The sequence below is a fragment of the Macrobrachium rosenbergii genome, chromosome 27 (genome assembly GCF_040412425.1).
Source record: "Macrobrachium rosenbergii isolate ZJJX-2024 chromosome 27, ASM4041242v1, whole genome shotgun sequence".
Classification (NCBI taxonomy): Eukaryota; Metazoa; Arthropoda; class Malacostraca; order Decapoda; family Palaemonidae; genus Macrobrachium; species Macrobrachium rosenbergii.
The window spans coordinates 4632448-4659947 of NC_089767.1; the positions used below are offsets into that span (position 1 = coordinate 4632448).

Sequence of the window (27500 nt, forward strand, 5' to 3'; positions counted from 1 at the left end):
GCCGAATGGCCTCACGGGTCCAAGTGGTTGGCCTTTGGCCTAAATTCTGTATTCAATTCGGAAAGAAGCCGGGGCTCTTCTCTAACGCCAGAGGTGGAATTTCTCCTTCAGAACTGAGGACGTTCGGCCACTTCCCTCCTCATATATCAAGGTTGGTGGCTGGAAAAAAAGGCTGAATTTTTATATATATATACATCCTTATGAAATTTTGCGTCAGTTTTATGTGTCTCCGAGAACATCAGAAGCAGCGAACCGATCCTGACAAATGCGCAATTGCTGTAGACTCGGTCGCAAATGACACGCTCGGCTGTCACGGAGCCTCACCTCGGGATTCCATTCTCGTGTCCGTGCAGGAAGTCCGCCAGTCTTGTAAAAGGAAAAAATAAAAAAAGAACAAAAAACTAAAAGGCACCGACTGATATTAAGCGACTTCTTTTTTTTTTTTTTTAGGGGAAGCCACAAAATTTGAATATCTTTTGAGATGGTTGTTCTGAATCTTTCTTTTTTTTGTGTGTTTTGGGTAAGACCTTGCAACATTAGGCTTTAAAATTTGGTGGAATGTATCCGTTTTTGGTTTTCTGTAACAGGAAACTATTGTGCCGGCTTTGTCTGTCCGTCCTCAGGTCTTAAAAACTACTGAGGCTAGAGGGCTGCAAATTGGTATGTTGATCATCCACCCTCCAGTCATCAAACATACCAAATTGCAGCCCTCTAGCCTTAGTAGTTTTTATTTGATTTAAGGTGAAAGTTAGCCATAATCGTGCTTCTGGCAACGATATAGGCCAGGCCTCCACCAGGCCGTGGTTAAAGTTCCATGGGCCGCGGCTCATACAGCATTATAACGAGACCACCGAAAGATAGATCTGTTTTCGGTGGCCTTGATTATACGCTGTATAGAAAACTCGATTGCGCCGAAGAAACTTCAGCGCATTTTTTACTTTTTTTTACAAAAATAACTTGAAGATAAAAACACGGAAATTTCGAAGACTAAGCATTGTCACAAAGTCTTGAAAATTGCTTCCCGTAGGTGTTAGCGCCGTCAGTGCACCTCATGCGGTGCGCTGTAGGCATTACTTAAGGTTCTTTGTAGCGTCCCTTCATTAGGACCCTAGCTGCAACCTCTTACATTCCTTTTACTGTACCTCCTTTCATATTCCCTTTCTTCCATCTTATACTTTCCACCCTCTCCTAACAATGGTGCAACTGCGAGATCTCCCTCCTGTTACAAGCCTCTCCGCTCTCAATTCCCTTCTAGCGCTGAATGACCTCATAGGTCCCAGTACTTGGCCTTTGGCCTAAATTCCGTATTCCATAGATAAAAGTAACGGCTTCCCCAGCACTTGAAAGTTTCGGTTTTGAAAACTATAAGAGACAGACACTGGATTATTTGGTGTGAATTTAATATAACTGACGTTAGAATCATACATGGATTTTTTCTCCAGTAAATGAAACCGATATTGCATGCTTTAAGAGACAATCCCTTGGGGCCTACATAGCTTTCAGGCTAAGTGACTTAAGTTCTCTAAGATTGCTCAGAAAAATTTGACGGAATAACACAAAGAAATCTTAATTTATTATTATCACTGAATACTGATGTGACACCACTGAGCTTATTTTGAGGTTAGAAATCGCTCTTTTGCGTTCCTTGAAAGACAGATTATATGATTTTTAGTTTTCTGTAACAGAAAATTGTTGAGATGGCTTTGTCTGTCCATCCGCACTTTTTCTGTCCGCCCTCAGATCTGGAAAACTGCTAGAGGGCTGCAAATTGGTACGTTGATCATCCACCCTCCAGTCATCAAACATACCAAATTGCAGCCCTCTAGCCTCTGTAGTTTTTATTTTATTCAAGGTTAAATTTAGCCATAATCGTGCTTCTAGCAACGATATAACACAGGCCACCACCTGTCCGTAGTTAAAGTTTCATGGGCCGCGGCTTAGACAGTATCATACCGAGACCGCCGAAAGATAGATCTATTTTCGGTGGCCTTGATTATACGCTGTACAGAAAACTCGATTGTGCTTGGTGTTATTCCTTTGAAAGTTGAAGAATAAAAAATATGAGCTTAGAATAGTTACCTCGGAAGGACAGTGGCTGAAATCTGTTATAAGAAAGAAAAGAAAAACTAGATTAATAACTTCTCACGATGAAAGCTGAATGAGAGAGATTTTTCATTCATGCCTCATCACAGCGCATGATATATGAGTCAGAAGAAGAACACGGGAGATGATAACAAATAAAATCATTAAACCGTGTACACAAATGGACAAAATTTGATCACATACCTGGCCAGGGGCGATGACGTCCCTTCCGTGGTGGACTGTCGGTGGAAAGAGTCAAATTGAATATCTGATTTTGGCGAGAATGTTCGTCATTTTAATTAGAATGATATTTTCCTTTCAGAAGATTACTGAGGAAAGCAAAGTGAATCTTCTTGTGCATGGTTTTAGTGCCGCCAGTGCATCTCGTGCGGTGCACTGTAGGCATTACTTAATGTTCTTTGCAGTCCCTTCGGCCCCTAGCTGCAACGTCTTTCATTCCTTTTACTGTACCTCCGTTCATATTCTCATTCTTCCATCTGACTTTCCACCCTCTCTGACAGCTGTTTCACACCTTCTTAGTGCTTCCCCTTCAGCGTTGAATGGCCTCGTAGGCCCCAGCGCTTGGTCTTATTACTCCATTCTATATGCTGTTCTGTTCAGTGTTCATCAACGATTTTCAAAATCTGAGACTTACCTAGTGTGGATAACACTTGTCAGAGTTATTTATTTTTATATTTTATATGTTAGATAGTTATATTACTTGTTGTTTGTACACTTTACGTGCTAGTTATTTCTTTTACTCTGTTTATTATTAGAATTTCATTTTAGCTATTTTGGTTGTACTTTCATTAATGACCCCAGTTGACAGAAAGATTGGATTTGTGACAGACACACACATATATATATATATATATATATATACATATATATATATATATATATATATATATATATATATATATATATATATATATATATATATATATATATATATATATATATATATATATATATATATATATATATATATATATGTCTTGTCACTCAAGCAATCTATTTTCGAGACGTAATTTCCATCATTCATTGTTACAGTTGCATTAATCCGATCACATTTAGTCTACTTATAGTAACAATGGATCACGATTGTATCTTGTCTCGAAAATGGACTTCATTCAATTGTGTCTTTGTGATTGTGAGTTCATCTTTAATGGAAAATTCCATAAACAAACGTTCAGTATCACGGAGCACAGCCTTCTGCCACCAGTCCTCTCCAATGTAAATACGGAGTTTTTCTAATAAAATTCTTCTTCTGAGATTATTCAAATGTCTGTACAACGCTGCCCTAAAATGGAAGATTGCAGTTTCTGCAGAAATACAAAACTGAGAAAAATGGTAGATGCTTCCTCGCCTTACTACTGATTTTGCAGATACTGCAAATGGGACCCCCTAAATACTCGTGAAAAGCGTTGAAGAATCATTCTGAAGCTGCAATAACTTGTGTATTAGTGGTTCACGAAAATTTTGCAGATGCCTGCAGTTTTCCGTTTTAGGGCAGTGCGGTAGTTCGAGTAGGTAGACGGTAGTTTGGCTACTGTACCTAATGACGTAGATGTAACTGGCCTCTTAGAATGGAACGTGGAGTTAAGGCCAGAGGCCAGGCACTGGGACCTATGGGGTCATTCAGCGCTGGAAAGGAAACTTAAGTGTAGGTAGGTCTGAAAGGCGTAACAAGAGGAAAACTTCAAAGCAGTTGCACTGTGAATCAATTGTGAGGAGAGGGTGGATGGCAAGATGGAAGAAAGAGAATGTGAATGGAGTTACAGTAAAAGGAATGGAAGGGGGCTTGCAGCTACAAAGAACCTTTAGAAACGGCAGTGCACCAGGTGCGCTACCCACCTACAGGGAAAGTCTTTTTAGAGACTGAACGAAATTATTACATATCCTTTGTTATTAGACAAAAATAGTTATGGACATATATATATATATATATATATATATATATATATATATATATATATATATATATATATATACATATATATATATATATATATATCATATATATATACATATATATATCTATACACATATATATATCGTATGTATATATCTATATATATATATATATATGTGTATATATATATATATATATATATATATATATATATATATATATATATATATATATATATACACATATATACATACACACACACACACTAAAAACATGCTTATAAGGAATGGCCTTCAACAGAGTAGCAATTTTCATAAAATTTTATGAGTGAACTGCGATTCATTTAATTTGTGTCAGATGATTAAGTAATTCAGTGTCAGAATCAATAAGCATAATCATTCAAGTAGAACTGGACAAAATGTTCATTTGTACACTAAGCTTTTTCAGATTGCTTTAGGAGAGTAGTACGTGGAATGAGACTGAGATATGAAAAGATGGATCATAACGTTTCGAGGTGGTTCGGTCATGTGGTGATAATGGTAGATTGTAGGTCGGTGAAAAGGGCTTTGGTTGGAAGAGAGAGAGAGAGAGAGAGTACATAGGATGGCGCAGTGTATGTTGGGGATTTGACATACTGGTGATGAGTATTTGAACTGTTAATGTTAATCAGTTTTTTGCATATCATGTTTGTCATTGTTTGAGTAGTGTAACGTAGAAGATTTGCTGTGACCTCATGTTTTCCCAGGAATTATTATTATTATTATTATTATTATTATTATTTATTATTATTATTATTATTATTATTATTATTCGAAGATGAACCCTATTCATATGGAACAAGTCTACCAAAGGAGCCATTGACTGGAAACCATTAGGAAGTAAGAGAAAGTAAAGGGAAATACAGAAAGCAGATATCTCACGTATTAAAAAGCCGCCCTTATTTGACGAAACGGTTCAACATACATAGTTTTGAGTAATATATATAAATATAAATATTACATATATATATATATGTATATATATATATATATATAATCTGCATTTAAATGAGCTTTCGATTCACAGAACTGTAGAAAATGGGAATGAACCTGCTTACCAGCGCAACAATGAAAACGACCCTGGCGTTCACAATTGAACGCATCGTTGGTTTCATCTTGGCGCGGTAACTCATGTCTTCTGCTGCAAATAACACCTGACGTCTTGTGTTATTATCTGGGAAAATATGCCTTTTGCTAATGGTGGTGGCCACAAATCATTTCACTTTCTATGGTTTACGCGTTTTGAGACAGCGAGCCTCTTGTTAAGTGTTAGCGGTAGCCCTTTGGAATCTTGCCTCCCTTGTCACGGGTTTATAGAAGTACATGGCTTTTTGCCATCTTTTATGGCAATCTCCTCTCTCGTACTAGTTATGTTTAAATAAATAACCGATGTTTTCCACCGTCGTCTGAGCAAGGTTCCTCCTGGTAGGCTTCTTTTCGGAAATCACATGACACTTAATGCGTATTTACTTTCTTTTCACCCCCTCTTTCGGTGTATATTTGTGAAAAAAGTTAAAACATATATTGTAGTTATGTGTACGAATCTTCAGCTCCTCTCACTCCGTGCATAATTTCGATTGAATGTCATTTGTTTATACTACTCCTATTCGTCTTGCAACGCATTCGTTAAACTCGGCCTTCTTACATAAATTAGATTAAATGTCATTTGTTTATACGACGCCTATTCGTCTTGCAACGTGTTCGTTCAACTCTGCCACCTTTTCCCGCTCGTGTGAAAACTCGCGCGAAGAACGATGGCGCCGTTGTCATCGGATTCCACTGCTCAGACGCAAACGGCGCACGCGCTGTTCTTTGTCGTCGGATTCCACTGTCTAGAGTGCGCACGCGCAGTGTGGCTGCTGCACCACAACTGACGTCGCTTTCTTCCTCGGTCGCCCAAGAAACCTTCCTTCCTTCCTTCCTTCCTCGCCTCTCCTGAAAATCACCAAGTCAGAAAGATTAAAGAGGCATGATGTCACCGCACTCAGGAACCCTTCCTGCGCCGTAGGTTCGTTTTGTCAGGGTTCTGTGGCTGCGTGCACGGATTTATTTCCCTTGTCGGATAGGTTTATGAAAAGGTTATTTGTACGCGAATGATTATCGTACATGAATGTATCATTGTGTCAATGGTCGTTCTCGTAAGATAGTTAACGATTGCGCAGTTTGTTTCCTTTATTTAACGATTGCGTATTTTGTTTATTACATTAGACTGTAAGTATAAACTTGGTATGCATGCGTTTGAAAGGTTATAACATTCATACAGGCGCGTGCTCACATACACACTTCCTCTCTCTCTCTCTCTCATATATATATATATATATATATATATATATACTTGAGAAAGGATTTTAAGTGCCAAGCGCTCATTTTCATTATTTTCTCAGTTTGTTCTGCCAGCGGTGATAAGATATTCATTCACCGTCTTTTTCTCGCCGTTATGTCAACAATTTCTCCTTCCACAAACTCCGTACTGTGTACTAACTCATACTCTACTATATACTTGTTAAACTTTCTTTTCTCAAGTACACCTATGAACATTCTTCTTTGAAAGTCCCATATTCCCTTAAGCACTACAAACTTACCATATCGCCTTCTTCTTTTGACCTTATTAGTCCCACTGTATAGATGCATTTGTAACGCTTTCACAAGTCTCCAGTCTTCTTTCTTGACGCAGCAAGAGCTACCCTTTCCCTGTCTTGCATCTGACAGCCACACTTATCTTCTCTGCTACTAAGAAATCACAAAAGTAAGCGCGTGATTTTGTTCGTTAGCTGAAGCCACTGGGGAACTTCAAAACGAAACGACAAGAGTGCCAAGTACTTTCGTGTATTTTAACACATCTCTGTGCCCCGAAGATGTGTTAAAAATACACGAAAGTGCTTGGCACCCTGTCGTCTCATTTTGAACTTTCCCAGTGGTTTCAGGTAATGTATGCACATTGAAAACCCAAGATTTAATGCTCCATGTATTCATTTTTGCACCTCAAGTACAGGATATAGGACTACAAACCCTGTGCTCACATTCTTGAGGTGCTTTCCATACCACATAGAACACCAAGAATACTTTGGTTTTAGCTGCAGGAGCAAAGGACCGATTGCTGTGAAGCACATCCCGATTATGGGAATTTCTTGAAACAAATGGGTGTGTATATATATATATATATATATATATATATATATATATATATATATATATATATATATATATATATATATATATACATACATACAAACTTCAGACTCACACCAGAATCGAACCCAGGTCTTTCAATTGAAAGACGAGACCGCGTGTGGCTTGGTTGGCAGTAATCTTTCAATTGAAAGACTTTAGTTCGATCCCGATGTGAGTCAGAAATTTATTTCTGTTCCACACGTGATTGTGTGTTGATTATATATATATATATATATATATATATATATATATATATATATTATATATATATGCATTTTTCTAGTCCTGCATTTCATTCGTCTTTTACTTTCAGTAAAGACAATATTGTCATACTTCCGTCTTGTATTCTGAGATCCATTTGCTCATTAACCTTTCTCTCTGAATTTACTTCCCGGTAAAAGAAATTATTCTCCATTCACCATTTTTATTTCTCTCTCTCTCTCTCTCTCTCTCTCTCTCTCTCTCTCTCTCTCTCTCTCTCTCTCTCTCCCCCTTAGGGGGGTAGTGCCACCAGTGCACTTCATGCGGTGCACTGTAGGCATAGCTTAAGGTTCTTTGCAGCGTTCCTTCCTTAGGCCCCTAGCTGCAATCCCTTTCGTTCCTTTTTACTGTACCTCCTTTCACCTTCTTTTTCCTTCTCTTTTCCACCCTCCATTTTCTTTACACCTTTCAAACTTTTACTGTCAATTTCCATTTCAGCGCTGAATGATCTCATTGGTCCCAGTGTTTGGCCTTTGGCCTAAATTCTATATATTCAGTTCAGTTCAACTCTCTCTCTCTCTCTCTCTCTCTCTCTCTCTCTCTCTCTCTCTCTCTCTCTCTCTCTCTCTCTCTCTCTCTATATATATATATATATATATATATATATATATATATATAATGTTTGTGTGTGTGTAAGCTGAGAAATGAATTTCTATCACCAGAAATAAATTCCTCTAACTCTTATCAGCATCAGCCACTTGCGGGAATTGAACTCCGTATTTACCATCGAGTGACAGTCTGAAGCTCAACCGACTGAATGCAGCCAACAAAGGGCTTTAAATGTGAGAGAAAGGCTAATGAGCAAAATGGACATCAATATGAACAAAAGATGAAATGAATTTCTATCACAATTTCTCGACGGAGGAGTACATTTTGGAAAAATAAATTCCTCTAACTCTTCATCAGCCGGAATTTGAAGGCACAACATTTCTTAGTTAGAACTGGGATTTAGACCAAAGGCCAACTGAACTCAGCGGCCCATCGAGTGAAGACGGAAGGAAGAGAATATGAACGGCTCAACCGACTCGGCCAACAAAGGGGCTTAATGTGGTTCAGTATTTTCACAGAGAAAGGCTAATGAGCAAATGGACATCAGAACAAAAGATGCACGTTGAAAACTGCTGTCTGTTATCCTACAATTTTCTTTTGCCATGTATTTACTCATCTCAAATATATGCAGCAATTTCTCGACGAATTTTATTACAATTAAAGATAATCTCACAGAGAAGCATGTTATAATTCAGTAACTCTACAGCTCTAATAAATGTATTTCCATGCATTTATAACACAAACCAACATATTTTACATTTTGGAAATTCACTGACCGTAGGCTTATAACAAGACAGCAAAATCTTTGACCTTGAAATGCAGAGCTGGAAAGATGTCTTTCCTGGTTGCTTCCCAATTAGAAACTTTCGGACACAAGAAAGTGGAAAGTGGTTGTTGTACGATGCTGAATGTGGTCTTTTGACGCTGCAGAAACTTTCGGCGCGTGGCAGTGACATTTATTCTGAGGACATAAGGTATAGGTGACACTCGACTTAGAATTTGAAGGCACAACATTTCTTAGTTAGAACTGGAATGTAAGATTTAGACCAAAGGCCAACTGCTGGGACCTATTTGGTCATTCAGTGCTGAAAATAATGTTCAAATAATTCTTATGAGAAGGTATTCAGTTCTGCCTCTTGTCAAGGGGAAGTTCTGCCTTATTCTTCCTAAGAGTGAAGGAAGAGAATATGATCAACGGAGGTTTAGTAAATTTCTTCCAGACCCATTTATATGAGACACCAACCGTTTTACCACTGCTGCTCCTGAAAGAGGTTTCTGCTTTGCAGCTAGGGGCGGAGGACGCTGCAAAGAACATTTCATCTAGTCATGCCTACAGTGCACAACAAATTTCGTGCAAACTTATCTTCTAGTGCAAATGATGATGTCCTGTACCTCATAGACCTCACAAAAAACGAAATCGCTGCAGACATAGTTGTCGGAAAAATCTCAATTCCTGTACCATCGGTTGCCCAAGCATCTTCAATTCATTCGGTTAGCTCTAAAACTCCTAACAGATAAATCAGTCCTATTGCAGCTTTCATCTCTCCTTTCATCAGTACACCTTGTTTACTGTCAATGTCCCCCAGCAGTCCTTTACAGCATGCGCATGTCTTGCTGCTCCTTTCGGTCCTGACCCTGGTATATGTTACCGTTGACGGTGTGGAGGAACTTCTTTCCAGAGAGTTTTGTTTTTTGCCAATAAACTGTTTTTCTGTATACCTGGTTGGCTGCTGCTCATCTTCATCATTAGTTTCTCTTCATAAAATCTGCAACACATCATCTGCTTCAGCTGAGATCTGCTTATTTCTTCTATCTACTGGCCTGAGGGTTTTCTAAGAATGGTGTAAGCTTATTTGTCTTTCAGGACTGAAATGAACTTTTTATGAAAACCATAGACTAACAAAAAAATGATCAGTGAATGGTGGTTATTTCTCACATAAACTGGGATCAAGTTTTAGTTCTTAAACAGCAACGTGAGAAGTTTGAAAATAAAATTAAAAAAACCTGTATGATGCATCCATGGACGAAGAAAAAACCTTGATAGATGTTGAGAATGTTTGGTTAGAAAATAAATTGTTGAGATTGATCAAAAGTTTCCATGATGGGAATGACGCGTGTGTTGGGAGAAGTATGAACTATTTGATTTATGAAATTTAGGCTCCAAGTACAGGGACGCTTCCAGCCTTGCAGATCTCAAGTCAGTGAAAAGAAGGTGTTCGAGTGGTTGGATGGCAGGGTAGAGATCCAGAAAACGAAGGAGATGAAGTAGAAGGGTCTTAAAATCTCACAGTTGCACTAAAAAGTAATAGTTTGAGGCATTAGACAGAAAAAATTAAAGAAGGGATTCGGGAGTGGAAGTGATGTAAAAGGCTAAAAAGTGGATGCGATTAAGGTCCGAAGGGACACTACAAAACCTTTTGGTAATGCCTACAGTGCACCGAGTGAGCTTCCCTTGGTGCACTGAAGACACAAGCTCCCTACGGAGGTTAAAAATAGAAGAGAGAGTGACTGGTTTGGGGCAAAAAGGGCCTCCAAGACAAGTAGGTATTATTTCTCTGCATAGATGAAATGACTTGAGAAATCAGGAGAAAGAAATTATACATTTAAAAGCTGTAGGTTGTGATAATGAGTCGTTTTTATGAGAGCCAAAGTAAATATATAAAGGGGACGTTGAGCAACTTTGTTTTACGAAAATGTGTATTGTATTACTGTGACGAGCCAAAATGCAACCCTAGTTGGAGGAGAAGAATGCTACAAGCCTGTGGACCCCAGTAGAGAAATTAGCCCAAAGCAGAAAAACATATTTAGGAGTAAATATAAGCTATAAAAGGGAAATTATACAGAAAAAACATGAAAGGTAAATACAAAGCATATCAAATAAGATGAGTACACAAAGTTAAGTGAAGATATATGTCAGCCTTTTGAAAAGAAAAATGTATTGGCCTAAGTTCGAACTTCTGAAGTTCCAACAATGAACAGCATGATTAGGGAAATCATTCCATAACTTGGTCGTAGCAGGAGTAAATCTTCTGGTAAACTATGTGGTCTTGAACCTCATAAGAAAAATACAAGACTGTTAGTATTAACTAGTACTGCGTGGTGACTGACAGAGTCTGGGAAGATCCGGTTGCCAAGGATGGATCAGAATATTGAAAACTTTTATAAAATCATGCCCAGTGGGGTAATTTAGCAAAGGTGTCAGAAATGAATGCTAAGATCAAGTAGAAGAAATTTAATGTAACTCAAGTTTCAGTCTAACCATTTAACATGCTAATCAATTGCTGAAGACCAATATCCAAGGCATGGGAGAGTAAAATATCATTATCATTTCTTCAGGATGGACAGAACTCCAAACGTCTCGAAATACTTTGCCAGTATGTCATTTTTTCGTGCAACTGGAGAGAATATTAAACAGGATACGTTTCTCCAAAATGAATTAGCAATGCGCACGTCAGCATTTTGAACGAGTTGCTTGTACTGGAAACAAATACTGTCAAAGGAAAAAATGTGAGCTGAAGGCGAAGGAAGAAGACTAAAGATATTGAGTAGAGGTGTTTGTAGAGCGCATGCTAAACAAGAAGAAAGGAAAGTGCGAGAAATGTGCGGATATGTAGATGGGGTAAAAAGATTAGAATGGGTGAAGGGACGGACCATCGTTTTGAGGTGGTTTGGTACTGTGGAAAGAATGGATACCAGTACGCAGGTGGGAAGAGTGTATGATTTGGAAGTGTTAGGGAGAGCGGGGAGGAGATTGGGTCCGTAAAAACTTCAAGTATACGTATTTTTCTTGTTTTTTGAACTAAACATATGAGATACCAGTTTGAAACGTAGACTTATATTTATGTATTAATTATTTTTTGCATGTTTTGTGAATTCTTGACAACTTAAAAACAACTAATAGCATGCTGTTCTTTTAAGCGTTTTTGAAGAGGGTAGGAAAACCGCTGGATGACCAATATTCATTGGCATTGAGACTGAGACGAAATTGTAAAACTTGAATGATGTGAAAGGTGTTTTGTCTGAGTAAGCCAGGACTCATCTTATGTTTGTGTTCTTTGGCAGTTGTATAAAGCTTCTTAAAACCGCAAGTCAATATTTAAAATTTATATCTTATGTGTAAGATAAAGAGAAGCTTGTAAGGTGAATGGCGCAATATGTGTAGCAGGGTTTGACGTCCTGATGGTGAGCCATCTTTGCAGTAAAAGTTTCCTGCCCTGAGTTCCGCATTTAAAGTATGAATGTCACAGTGACTTTTTTTTTTTTTTACTATACAGCCACCCCTTTTAGAGGAGGTGACCCCAGATTGGCCTACCCCTCCTGGTTGTCAGCAAGTCTCAAGGGATGAAGTTGCTAGCCCATGCCCTTTTAGTTTTCTGTAAAAGAAAGCTATTGTGCCGGCTTTGTCTGTCCGTCCGCCCTCAGATCTTAGAAACTACTGAGGAGGCTAGAGGGCTGCAAATTGGTATGTTGATCACACACCCTCCAATCATCAAGCATACCAAATTGCGGCCCTCTAGCCTCAATAGTTTTAGTTTTCTGTAAGATAAAACTACTGTGCCGGCTTTGTCTGTCAGTCCGCACTTTATTCTGTCCACACTTTTTCTGTCCGCCCTCAGATCTTAAAAACTACTGAGGCTAGTGGGCTGCAAATTGTTACGTCGATTATCCACCTTCCAATCATCAAACATACCAAATTGCAACCCTCTAGCCTCAGTAGTTTTTATTTTATTTAAGGTTAAAGTTAGCCATGATCGTGCATCTGCCAACGATATAGGATAGGCCACCACTGACCCTTGGTTAAAGTTTCATGGGCCGCGGCTCATACAGCATTATACCGAGACCACCGAAAGATAGATCTATTTGCGGTGGCCCTGTTTATATCATGTACAGAAAACTCCATTGAGCCGAAGTCGTTTTTTACTTTTTTTTTTTTTCCCAGCTGGGTCAACTGCTGGGTGGCAGGTCAGGCCTCTACCATGTGGCTCAGTGGCTACAACTTTGTCTAACCAGCAAGAGACCCTGAGATCGATACCAGAAGGTGAGAAGGGGGTTGATCAGATACTGCACCTGTAAAAATTCATTGCCCCTCCATTGCCCGAATTTCTGAATCAGGAGCTGGTGGTCAGTTGACTGTGTGTGTTTTGCAGACAAGGAAGTGTTCTGCACAGAAGTTCATCCAAGATGCAATGATGAAAGATTGAACGTGCCTTTATTGTATTTTGTTATTCTCTAAATAATATGGGATCTGACGCTTTCATTATTTATATATATATATATATATATATATATATATATATATATATATATATATATATATATATATATATATATATATATATATATAGAGAGAGAGAGAGAGAGAGAGAGAGAGAGAGAGAGAGAGAGAGAGAGAGAGAAAGAGAGATTTGATTAGCGATGTTGGAAAAAAATATCAAACTGATTTGATTAGCAACACTGATGTTGGAGAGAAAATAACTTTTTTTTTTTTTTAGAAATCTATTATATAAAGGTAATCCCAGTCTCCCAGCAACCTCTCTCTCTCTCTCTCTCTCTCTCTCTCTCTCTCTCTCTCTCTCTCTGTGCTTCAGTTGTAAAAGGTTTTTCTTTCATTCTTTAATAAGAGGTGTTATTTTGAGAATGTGTTTACCTCAGTGACGTAACCTCTCTTCCTGGTTTGGAGAGAACGCAATGGAAGCCTTGTTGCGTGGATTATGGATTCCACGGCGTATCGGATAAACGTGGCGCGCCCTTGGTTACGGCACATTGCCAGGACCTAGGCCAAACCGTGAGGCCTTTGGGGGTGTGAAGGCTTTGGTTAATGTCCCGCGGTCCAGAACTCAACCCGGGACATCGCAGACAATCGTGCTCGGTATGGTATGTTAGTGACATTGGGTTTGTGCCCCTTAGGGCGGTAGTGCCGTCAGTCCACCTCATGCAGTGCACTGTAGGCATCGCTTGATACTCTCTGCAGCGTCTCTTCGGCTCCTAGCTGCAACCCCTTTCGTTCCTTTTGCTGTACCTCCATTCATCATTTTTTCTTTCTTCCTACTTTCCACCCTCTTCTAACAATTGTTTCATAGTGCAACTGCTTTGAGGTTTTCCTCCTGTTACACCTTTCGAAATCTTTTTACTCTCAGTTTCAGCGCTGAGTGACCCCATAGGTCCCAGTGCTTGGCCTTTGGCCTAAATTCTATATTCTATTCTATTCCATACCCGGTGTGACTACAACATGGAATACAGGCTACATGAAAATATAAAGTTTAATTACAGCGCTTGATAACGACTCATCTCAGGAGGTAACGACAACTTCTGGCCTATCACCTTGTGAAAACAGTAGTCAGGGATTACCCCTGGAATGGCTGAAGTCCTGTTACGAAACACTGAAATAAATTTCTCTTAACTGTAAGCGCTGTATTTTATTATTATAAGATTTTATTTAGCTTTCTTTTTTATCTGTTTGTTTGTTTGGGTCAAATCTTGTAACTCAATTTTCGACCTGTTCCTTGTTCGATGGACATGAAATTTTGCATGGTTACTCAGTCCCGCTGACAATACAACCTTACGTGATCAGTAGGTCAGCAGTGACCTCTAGTGACCCTACAGTGACCTCTCCCAGTATCTCAGGATTTGTATGAAGTGAATAACTCTACGGATTTTCATACCGTCTTTGACTCAGTTGGATAAGTTAATAACTCTACGGATTTTTCAAACCTTCTTTGGCTCGACAGGATATCCTGTTCATTTTCGTTGGCTACAATCATAAATCGGTTACAATTTCTTTCAAGACTAGAAAGTATAAAATAAAAAATAAAAAAAAATCTTAAACACGCTTTTATTAAAATGGACTAAAAAGTAAAAAATAATTTTTTTTGAGACACGCCAGGATTTTCTTACAATTAATCATGACTATAAAAATAAAAGCGTGGGCGCCAAACACGGCAGGAAATGCTACAAGAAATAAAAAAATATATATTTCTTATATTATTTCCTTCCTTGTTTGGCGAACACTTTTTTATTTATGTAGACGTGATTAATTGTAAGAAAATCTTGGTGTGCCTCAAAAAATCATTTTTTACGTTTTAGTGTTTTTAATAAAAGTGTTTTAAAAAATTCAATTTTTTTATTTTCTTCTGCGTGAGACGACTAGGGGCGTGAGACTTGCCTTGACTTGCCTTGGTCTTATCTTGCAAAAAGTCAACATACACGCCACACTCAAACAGAGTAGACATTGCATAGTCTCGTTCAACTCGACTTGGAAATATCTCACACAAACAGATTTTGTAAAACTTATAGGAAATATCTCACACAAACAGATTTTGTAAAACTCATAGGAAATATCTCACACAAACAGATTTTGTCAAACTTATAGGAAATATCTCACACAAACAGATTTTGTCAAACTTATAGGAAATATCTCACACAAACAGATTTTGTAAAACTTATAGGAAATATCTCACACAAACAGATTTTGTAAAACTTATAGGAAATATCTCACACAGATTTTGTAAAACTTATAGGAAATATCTCACACAAACAGATTTTGTAAAACTTATAGGAAATATCTCACACAAACAGATTTTTGTCATACTTATAGGAAATATCTCACACAAACAGATTTTGTCAAACTTATAGGAAATATCTCAAAAACAGATTTTGTCAAACTTATAGGAAATATCTCACACAAACAGATTTTGTCAAACTTATAGGAAATATCTCACACAAACAGATTTTGTAAAACTTATAGGAAATATCTCACACAAACAGATTTTGTAAAACTTATAGGAAATATCTCACACAAACAGATTTTGTAAAACTTATAGGAAATATCTCACACAAACAGATTTTGTCAGACTTATAGGAAATATCTCACACAAATAGATTTTGTCATACTTATAGGAAATATCTCACACAAACAGATTTTGTCAAACTTATAGGAAATATCTCACACAAACAGATTTTGTCAAACTTATAGGAAATATCTCACACAAACAGATTTTGTCAAACTTATAGGAAATATCTCACACAAACAGATTTTGTCAAACTTATAGGAAATATCTCACACAAACAGATTTTGTCAAACTTATAGGAAATATCTCACACAAACAGATTTTGTCAAACTTATAGGAAATATCTCACACAAACAGATTTTGTCAAACTTATAGAAATATCTCACACAAACAGATTTTGTCAAACTTATAGGAAATATCTCACGCAAACAGATTTTGTCAAACTTATAGGAAATATCTCACACAAACAGATTTTGTCAAACTTATAGGAAATATCTCACACAAACAGATTTTGTCAAACTTATAGGAAATATCTCACACAAACAGATTTTGTCAAACTTATAGGAAATATCTCACACAAACAGATTTTGTCAAACTTATAGGAAATATCTCACACAAACAGATTTTGTCAAACTTATAGGAAATATCTCACACAAACAGATTTTGTCAAACTTATAGGAAATATCTCACACAAACAGATTTTGTCAAACTTATAGGAAATATCTCACACAAACAGATTTTGTCAAACTTATAGGAAATATCTCACACAAAACAGATTTTTTAAACTTATAGGAAATATCTCACACAAACAGATTTTGTAAAACTTATAGGAAATATCTCACACAAACAGATTTTTTAAAACTTATAGGAAATATCTCACACAAACAGATTTTTTAAAACTTACAGGAAAATCATATTGACATGCCTTTAAACATGAGTGACGTATAGGAAAATCATATTGACATGCCTTTAAACATAAGTAACGTATAGGAAATCACATTGACATGCCTTTAAACATGAGTGACGTATAGGAAATCATATTGACATGCCTTTAAACATGAGTAACGTATAGGAAAACCATATTGACATGCCTTTAAACATGAGTAACGTATAGGAAATCCTATTGACATGCCTTTAAACATGAGTAACGTATAAGAAAATCATATTGACATGCCTTTAAACGTGATTAACGTATAGGAAATCATATTGACATGCCTTTAAACATAAGTAACGTATAGGAAATCATATTGACATGCCTTAAACATGAGTAACGTATAGGAAATCATATTGACATGTCTTTAAACATGAGTAACGTATAAAATCATATTGACATGCCTTTAAACATGAGTAGCGTATAGGAAATCATATTGACATGCCTTTAAACATGAGTAACGTATAGGAAATCATATTGACATGCCTGTAAACATGAGTAACGTATAGGAAATCATATTGACATGCCTTTAAACATGAGTAACGTATAGGAAATCATATTGACATGCCTTTAAACATGAGTAACGTATAGGAAATCATATTGACATGCCTTTAAACATGAGTAACGTATAGGAAATCATATTGACACGCCTTTAAACATGAGTAACGTATAGGAAATCATATTGACATGCCTTTAAACATGAGTAACGTATAGGAAAATCATATTGACATGCCTTTAAACATAAGTAACGTATAGGAAATCATATTGACATGCCTTTAAACATGAGTAACGTATAGCAAATCATATTGACATGCCTTTAAACATGAGTAACGTATAAGAAAATCATATTGACATGCCTTTAAACATGAGCAACCTATAGGAAAATCATATTGACATGCCTTTAAACATGAGTAACGTATAGGAAATCCTATTTTCATGCCTTTAAACATGAGTAACGTATAAGAAGATCATATTGACATGCCTTTAAACATGAGTAACGTATAGGAAATCATATTGACATGCCTTTAAACATGAGTAACGTATAGGAAATCATATTGACACGTCTTTAAACATGAGTAACGTATAGGAAAATCATATTGGCATGCCTGTAAACATAAGTAACGTATAGGAAATCATATTGACATGCCTTTAAACATAAGTAACGTATAGGAAAATCATATTGGCATGCCTGTAAACATAAGTAACGTATAGGAAATCATATTGACATGCCTTTAAACATGAGTAACGTATAGGAAATCATATTGACATGCCTTTAAACATGAGTAACGTATAAGAAAATCATATTGACATGCCTTTAAACATGAGTAACGTATAAGAAAATCATATTGACATGCCTTTAGACATGAGTAACGTATAGGAAAATCCATCTCATGATTATACTTTGACAATATATTCTACTGCCTACCAGATACGTCATTCACTTTCGTTCCTTTTACTGTACCTCATTTCATATTCTCTTCATCTTACTTTCCAACCTCTCCTAACAGTTGATTCACAGTGCAACTGCGAAGGTTTCCTCCTGTTACACCTTTCAAACCTTTTACTGTCAATATCCGTTCCAGCGCTGAATGACCTCTTAGGTCCCAGTGCCTGGCCTTTGGCCTAAACTCCATATTCAGTTCAATTCAATTCTCAATTCTCTTTCATTTAGAATAACAAAGTAACTCGCTTTCAGTTCATATCTGAACAAGTCTTTCAAGGGAACCATTAATTGTGTCCTATAGCAGACCAGTATTTGAATAGAATATAGAATTTAGGCCAAAGGCCAAGCTCTGTGACCTATGAGGTCATTCATCACTGAAAGGGAAATTGAGAGTAAAGGTCTGAAAGGTGTAACAGGAGGAAAATCTGACAGTCGCACTGTGAATCAATTATTAGGAGAGGGTTGAGGAAAGTAAGACGGAAGAAAGAGAATATGAACGGAGGTACAGTAAAAGGAATGAAAAAGGTTGCAGCTAGGGGCTTCAGGGACGCTGCAAAGAACCGTTAGTAATGCCTACAAGATGAAAGTTTGGCGTCCTTGCACATAGCTTCATTACTCGAATAAATTAGGCCATGTTCGGATAGTGATTCCCACTTCCTTGCCTCAATCTTGCCATCCAGCCTCTCTAACTATTACTTCTTGGTGCAACTGTGGTGTTTTCTCCTAGTTCCACCCCTATACCCTTGTTCTTCATTTCTGGATCTTTTCATCTTGCTGTCTAGCCGCTCCAACACTCTTTTCACGGTCTAGAGTGCTGAAGGGCCGAAAGTGGCCCGGCGCTTGGTGTTAAATGTGTGTTTTTGTCCAATGAGAACGCTCCAGGTCTTGTGCTTACGTTGTGTTAAATGTACGTTGTGTCGTCCAAGAGAACGCTCCCACTTTTGTGTTTCCTTGTATCAGTTTGAATTGTTCTTAAAATCTACCCTTTTAAAGAAACACATATTAAATAATTGTTAAATATTTTCTCATGTGACAGTTACAGAGGGACTGTAATCCTTGAAAATTGTGTTTGTGTTGTAAAACAAATGTTGGATTTCCCCTTTTATTTGGTGATGCTTACTTCTCCCCATCCCCCGTGCCTTTAGGTCCACCCACTGTGCCTTGTGGTGTTTATATATACCTTTTATATTTGTAGTTTATTGCCAATTTGATGTCGAAACTGTGATTTGAGGTTTCAGTTAAATTGTGTGTTTTGTCAGTACCATTTTTCTGAATTTTTGAATGAATTGAGACACGTAAAAAGAGGACTGTGGGACCTGCGTGCTCCCCAAGCCGTTTTTGAATCCCTGGAGTCGAGACAGAGAGTGAGAGAGGAAGAAAGAGAGAGAGAGGTACGAGTCACGAGTTTCCTTTCCCCCGTGTTACGAGTTTTTAAGGAGACTACGACTCAAACTGAGGGGCTCAAGGCCCAACCAATACACTTGGCCTGACAGCATAAATTTCATCAAATCAAACGTTTGGACAGTGAGGAGGGGAATCGAGGCGCATCGGACACGGCTCTCACTTCGGAACTTTTCTCACTTGTTTCCTCAGTGTCCGAAACAAGACAAGAAACTCATTCGTCTCCATTAAGTTTAATTGTATCATTTCCCTCTCCGCTGTGATGGCATCAAGGCAAACAGCCGGAGGGTTTGCCACGAAAAATGATGTAAAATCGTTGTCTAGTTCTTCATTTCCGTCATTTTCCGAGATGGTGACCGACAAGATGGCCGTTTCTCATGCAATAACACTTCTCACACAATGCCATCTGTCTCAGATTGTGTGAATGGGGAGGTGAAAGATTCGTTTTGTTCCGCGGAATCCAAAATTTCTTTCGAGAAATGTCTGCACGTAATTGGAAACCTTCAGTTAGTTGTGTTATCAAACTTTCCTTTGCACGAATTTAACGTAAATCATGAGAACTTTACAGTATATTCTAGAAGAGAGAAGAACCAAGTTACTAGAGACTGAAGGCCGAATGGATTCTATCCACTGCGGGGTCAGCTTTGAACTAAATGAAGTCATTAATGACTCATTAAGCTGATAAGCTCTATCCTCTTAGGGGGGAGGTAGTGTCGTCAGTGCACCTCACGCGGTACCCTGTAGGCATTACTTAAGGATCTTTGCAGCGTGCCTTCGGCCCCTAGCTACAACCCCTTTCATCCCTCTTACTGCACCTCCTTTCATATTATCTTTCCTCCTTGTTATACTTTCCATTCTCCCCAAACAATAGTTTCGTAGTGCAGCTGAGAGGTTTACCCCCTGTTACACTTTTCAAACCTTATTACTCAAGATTTCATTTTCAGCGCTGACTGACCTCATAAGTCCCAGTGCTTGGCCTAAATCGCATATTCTACTGTAGTTCTAATTAAAAAAAAATTTAGGCGCCGAGGAGTATTGGCCGCGTACGCAACCAGAGCACACCAGGCAACGTCACGTTCGGGTCGCCACAACTTCCCCTTCGGAGTAATAAAATCTTCAGGCAGGCGGCGCCGTCGTCATCATCATTATCGCCAGGAGGTGATGACGTCGCTGAATGAACCCCCCCCCCTCCCCCCCACCGGACAGTCCAAGCATGACTGCTGCCCTCGCCGCAGCCTCAGAGGCGGGGACATTGATAATGACAGAGTGGTTCCTTTCAGGATGTCCTGTGCAATTGGCGCTGACAGATAGGCGGGTTTTCCACTGGCGTCATTCGTCTCGGCTCTCTCTGAAGAACGTCGTTTCCGCCACGAGTCTGGGGCTCTGTGGCATTCCCTTAAATGAATGAGTTCTTTTACCTATCGTATCTAAATCTAAATAAAAACATTTAGCATCAATTTTATTCCAGCAGTAAAGAATTCCAGCTTATGTCAGTGGGGAGAATGCGAAAATAGACCCTACGCCTCGTCACGGTGCAGGGAGGGGGCATTGCCGTCAGTGCTCCTCATGCAGTGCACTGTAGGCATTAGACTACTTAAGGTTCTTTGCAGCGACCCTTGTACCCCTAGCTGCAACCCTTTTCTTTCCTTTTACTGTAACTCCGTTCATATTCTCTCTCTTCAGTCTCTCTTTCCACCCTCTCTGATGCACCTTTCAAACCTTCTAGTACTCTCAATTTCCGTTTCAGCGATGAACGACCTCACAGGTCCCAGTGCTTGCCCCTTGGCCTAAAATTCTGTATTCTCTCTCTCTCTCTCTCTCTCTCTCTCTCTCTCTCTCTCTCTCTCTCTCTCTCTCTCTCTCTCTCTCTCTCTCAGTGCAGGGGGAAGTATAAAGCAATGAAAATTACAGTTGACGAGGCGTGACTGTTTATCGTTCGGACACCTCTGGGATTTTCACTCTTCGCCGGATGCGCTTCTGATGCTGCGAGGAATCGGAAGTCCCGATTTTACCTTGCGAGCGTTGTCACAGTCTGAGCGATTGGTCTTCCGAATGGTGGACCCATGTTACCTCCGTGTGGTCCCAGAATATACCTCGACCGGTCCCTGGTTCCTAAGCGCCCACTCTACAAACAGTTGCGGGCCCACTACACTATTCGTGTTAGGTGCAAACAGTTTTGCTTCATAGCGTTTCACTTTCATGCTGTTATTGCGTTATTTAAACTGACACGGAATTCCTTTGTTATTTACAATTTTTAACTTCTTTAGCTTTACCCTTTTCTGCAGCAAGAACCCCTAAAAGTAGTTAGAGTTGTTTCTACACTAATTTTTTTTACCGAATATGGTCAATAAAATTCTACTTTACTTTCATTTTCAGTTTTCTGTAAAAGAAAACTATTGTGCCGGCTTTGTCTGTCCGTCCGCACTTTTTCTGTCCACTGTCAGATCTTAAAAACTACTGAGGCTAGAGGGCTGCAAATTGGTGTGTTGATCATCCACCCCCCAATCATCAAACATACCAAATTGCAGCCCTCTAGCCTCAGTAGTTTTTATTTAAGGTTAAAGTTAGCCATGGTCATGCTTCTGGCAATGATATAGAACAGGCCACCACCGGGCAGCGCTCAAAGTTTAATGGACCGCGGCTTATACAGCATTATACCGAGATCACCGAAAGATAGATCTCTTTTCGGTGGCCTCATTATACGCTGTACAGAAAACTCGATTTCTTCGGCGCATCTGTTACTTGCTTTCTTTTGAGAGAGGCAAGTTGTTGTCACATTCTTCTTCTTGCGCAAAGTAGACACGAATCTGTTCAGCGGATGTTTGTTTATCCATCCTGGCCTCTTCCTTCCAGTCGAGAGATGATCTAGGAGGAGTTTTCTTTAGTTTTCATTATTTTTAAGCCAAATATACCGATCTATTCTTTTTTTTTTTTGATGTTTTATCAGGGATGTGTACGGAAGAATCAGCTTCTGTTGCCTCGAAAATATCCTTAATCAAGGAGACTGACAAATCGGAAGTAGTCTACAGTCCAGATGTGACGTTGGGTCTCTCTCTCTCTCTCTCTCTCTCTCTCTCTCTCTCTCTCTCTCTCTCTCTCTCTCTCGGAATTAGATTATGTACAATTCTACTTGATCTCTCTCTCTCTCTCTCTCTCTCTCTCTCTCTCTCTCTCTCTCTCTCTCTCTCTCTCTCTCTCTCTCTCTCTCTCCCTAACCGGGAATTAGATTATGTACAATTGTACTTGATGATTACGTAAACATCTCTCTGTTTCTCTCTCTCTCTCCAGAAATTAAATTATGCACAGTTGTACGTGATGTTTACGTAACTCTCTCTCTCTCTCTCTCTCACCAGAAATTAAATTGTGCAGTTGTGTTTGATGCTTACGTAAATCTCTCTCTCTCTCTCTCTCTCTCTCTCTCTCTCTCTCTCTCTCTCTCTCTCTCTCTCTCTCTCTCTCTCTCTCTCTCTCTCTCTAACCAGAAATTAAGTAATGTACAATTGTACTTCATGCTTACTCTAAATCTCTCTCTCTCTCTCTCTCTCTCTCTAAAACCAGAAATTAGATTATGTTTAATAATGTAAATCTGTACGTTGTTTTTACGTAAATGATAATATGAAGTATAATTCTCCCGGCACGATTTTTACAAGCAAGACCCCCACCCCACCCCACCCCCACCCCCACCCCACCCCACCCCGACAATCCCGCCGGGTCATTAAGAAATTTACGAAAACGCCGAATAAGGCCACAGACGACGGAAGTGATTCCCAACGAGGCTGAAATTGTGATTACGTAAAATAGTGTGGAAAGGACTGTGCCTAAGTCTTTTGTCATGAGAAGTGTCGAGAAATGTCGTGTCGTGCATGTTGCAGTGTTTGCACGATGCGTTGGAGTGGCCGGAAGTGAAGAGGTTGTTTCGGGCGTCCCGGGACGCGTAATGGACCTGTCAGAGATAAGAAGTGGAACTGACGGTAATTGTACAAGGAACAGACACACGTGTTCCATGATGTTCTGAAAAGTGAGAAGCCAGAATCGTGAGACCAAGTAATTATCAGTACAGGACTACAAGGAAACAGAAAGGAATCCTGTAGTGTCCTTCCGGAAGAAACCTTTCGTAATCCTAGGTATACCTTAGTTTAACCAGACCACTGAGCTGGTTAACAGCTCTCCTAGAGAGGGCTGGCCAGAAGGATTAGATTTATTTTACGTGGCTAAGAACCAGTTGGTTACCTAGCAACGGTAAAATATATCATTCAATAAGTGTATGAACTAGAACCATCTGTTTCAAAAGAAATAGGTCAGATTCATAGGTTTTAATAAGGTAGGTTACCTGGGCTTAATAGCAAAGGTGGCCGCGTCTGCATGGGAGAGCAAGATTTGTAATTGGAAACGCTGACCTTAGACGCTAATGAGTTGACTGCTTCTCATTCTGACTTATCAAGCTTGAATATTTTTCCCAACCGTTTATATGTTCCTTTGTACTGTCACTCTAGCGCAGTGGTTCTTAACCAGGGGGGGAATTTCAGAGTTTCAGGTAATATGTGGTCACAATTGTGACCGCATGTTACCAGGCTCGAACTGGCTCTGGGACCACACAAAAGGCAGTGTGCATCGGTCCGCACTACTGAGAGGTCTTGCTGGGTTTTCTCTCCGGAACTTGAGTGTTAGTGTTTTGTTGCATATTATTCGGAATGCACCTTCTGAGGCAGACAATTTTGGAAAGGGGGTGGCGGGAAATGACTTTCTGACGTAATGGTGAAAAGGTGCATGGGCCAGTAAGGGTTGACAACCGCTGCTCTAGCCAGGTTGTAAATTTCCACCACAGTGGATCAGTCATTTTGAAGATATCTTGAAAAATGGGTCAGGATTTTCATGGAATACGTTGACACACAATAAGCCTGTGATACAGTGATAGAGAAGCAATGGGATTGACAAGGCTGTATAGCGTGAATATAGGTTTATAAAGGAAGCGAATCCCTTGGGATGGTAGTTCCGACAGTGCACCTCTACTGTAGGCATTACTTGAGGTTTTTTGCAGCGACCTTCGGCCCCAACTGCGACCCCTTTCATTCCTTTTACTGTACCTACGTTCATATTCTCTTCCATCTTACTTTCCACCCTCTCCTAACAACTGAATCATAGTGCAACTGCTTTGAGGTTTTCCTCCTGTTACACCTTTCAAATCTTCCTACTGTCAATTTCCGTTTCAGCGCAGAATGACCTCCTAGGTCCTAGTGCTTGGCCTTTTGGCCTAAATTATATATGTTCTATCTGTCTATCTGTAAAGGAAGCGAAGGGTGTTTTAGCACGTTGATGGGCGAGTGACTGGATTTGTGTAAAAGTGAGTATGAGACAAGTGGGTTTATGTATCCAGGACTGTTTAATTACTATGTGGATGGAGTTTGGCAAGAATTCAGTGTAAGGAAATTAGATGTTCATGCATAGGTGTGGGATAATAAAACTGTTGTGAATGGGGATAGTGAAGAGAAACTGGAAACTAGTGAAAGGCGTTGCGAGAGGAGACATGTGAGATGGAATGTGAGAACTCTGAAGTTTATAAGGGTAAATGAAAATGAGGCACAGGGAGCAAGGATTGTTAATACGGATGGTGGCAGAATGGAAGATACGTGGAAGTAAAGTCGACCCCCAGTATTCGCAGGGGACGTGCACCACAGCCACCTGCGAATAGCTAAAATCCGCGAATACTTGAAACCCCTCTAAAAACGCTTATAAATGCCTATTTTGAGAATTCACACACACCAAAAAAAAGCCTCAAAAAATGCCTATACTGTGAGAGAGGTGCAAAATAATGAGCAGGGAGACAAGTACTGCTGTTTCATTGATGAAAATGAGCTGCTTATAAAGCGTAGTTCGCAGAGACCGCTGGTACAAAGGTTTACAGGTGACCTGAGGTCAAACTAATTCCTTAAAAAACAGGTCAGGTTCGTACAGAGAACATAGTGATAAACAATGTCTGACATATGAAATAAATAACTTGTTACTTGTACATAATACATGATTGCTTGGAAAGACAACATATACACAGTTTACAATTGTGATGATAAATGTATGTTCCGCTCGACCTTAGGTCGGGGAAAGGCACCACAGAAAACGGGACGTTCTCCACAGAGAACACGTTGAGCGGGAACTTTACAATACCTGAATATTTTAATAGCTTTGTCATGAAAAGTGCATTTAGTCATGAAACTGATATGAAAATACAGTAGTGGGTGAGTATTCCCCAGTGAAAAATACAGCGAATAGGCGAATTTTCCACAAACAAGGAATAATGTGCATATGTGTTCCATAGAGAAATCCGCGAATTGGTGAGTCCGCGAATCCCGAAACCGCGAATAGGCATAATGGCAGAATGCGAGAAGAGGTAGAGTAACACAGGGAAGGCAGCGGGTTGTATGCAGAAGTTTTGGCAATACATTCGGGTTGTCTATAAACACTAAGGTGGGAATGTAATAAAAGACTGTTGAGCCAACCTCATCTTCATGGTATTAAAATGCGGATAATGAGAGATGTAGTGTTTGCGTAGTACAGTATATGTGGAGTACGAATGAAAGGATGAGAAATATGGAGCTCTGTAGACCAAGTGACAAAAAGGTTAGTGTAGGTGAAGGGATGGCTTAAAGCATCTTTGAGCTGGTTTGGCCATGAGGAAAGAATGGGAAACAAGATATTAAATTCTGAAGTTTCAGAAGGAGAGAAAGACCTAGAAAGTTCTGGGTGAATGGGCTGAGGAAGGTATTACAGGGGAATATGTCTTGATGTCCAGGAAGAGGAGAAGGCGCAATGGGTGTTGGGGGTGGGATTTCGACGACGTGCTGATGATGATGATGTCGTCTGCAAAGTTGTGTGAAGCAGCTAAACTTTTCTGTGCAGGGAGTTCATCTGTGATTCAACACGAAGTCTAAATGTGGCAGCGTTGTGTTGTTTTTCTGGAATCACCCCCGGCTATGGGAAACAGCTTAGCTTCATAAATGTGTCTTCATGCAATATCAGTACTTGCAGCTTATCAAAGTGGAACTGATACTTCAGATTCATAATGCAAAATCGAGACTTGGCTCTAGACTCCGTATCAGAATATCTGAAGGAAAAAAAGTAAGTTTCCACTTTGTCTACCAGCAGAACAACAGATATAGACTTATACTCTCCCTTATTTTTCTTTTCACTCTGACCATAAAAGATAATAAAGAGCCACAGAACCACAACATACCCTTGCTTGAGGTCATCTGTCACAGCAGAGTCAATTTTGTACATATATATGTGTGTGTGTTTCTTTCTGACAGCTTACCTCCACCTGGCTCAGTCAAACACATCGTCCTCTGACAACTGTTTGTCTCTCAGATCTTCTCTAACTACATCCATCCACCTTCTTAGCTTCTTTGGTCTTCCTCTTGCTCTCCCACCAGGCACCTCCAAATGCATCACTCTCCATCCCACATATGTCTCTTCCCTTCTCATCACATGGCCACACCACTGCGGTCTTCTTTCCTGGGGCTTCTTTGATAGTTCTCCGACTTCAGTAGTTCCTCTTATTCTTTGTTGATCCTGTCCATTTTTGTTACGCCACACATCCACCTGAGGATTTTCATCTCTGCCGCATCCAATATCTTCTCTTGCACTCTCTTTACCGGCCATGTTTCTGCTCCAGACATCAAAGCTGGTCTCACTGCTGTCTTATACACTCTTCCTTTAACCTTCATGTTGATTCTGGAGTCGCACAAGGGCACTGACACACACACATTATATATATATATATATATATATATATATATATATATATATATATATATATATATATATATATATATATATATATATATATATATTTCTCGATAGAGAATTTAAGTCACCCAGACTCAGTTTATATTGAAGTGCACCCACTAACAGGCCCGGCTAGAAATATTTT

General features: G+C 39.1%; 2 protein-coding genes across 3 annotated transcripts in view; one reads left to right on the forward strand and one right to left on the reverse strand.

The window, feature by feature from the left end:
- Positions 1 to 5886, reverse strand: part of LOC136853233 (carbonic anhydrase 2-like) — an 18845-nt gene extending 12959 nt beyond the window's left edge. The window contains exons 1-3 of the mRNA XM_067128609.1: positions 5094 to 5886; positions 2287 to 2321; positions 2080 to 2102 (exon numbers count right to left, since the gene is read on the reverse strand). Of these exons, the coding sequence (XP_066984710.1) occupies positions 2080 to 2102; positions 2287 to 2321; positions 5094 to 5168 (133 nt within the window). The 5' untranslated portion in view covers positions 5169 to 5886. The remainder of the gene's footprint in view (positions 1 to 2079; positions 2103 to 2286; positions 2322 to 5093) is intronic.
- LOC136853371 (mediator of RNA polymerase II transcription subunit 24-like) overlaps positions 1 to 27500 on the forward strand; it is a 176798-nt gene that overhangs the window by 67052 nt on the left and 82246 nt on the right. The window lies entirely within an intron of this gene.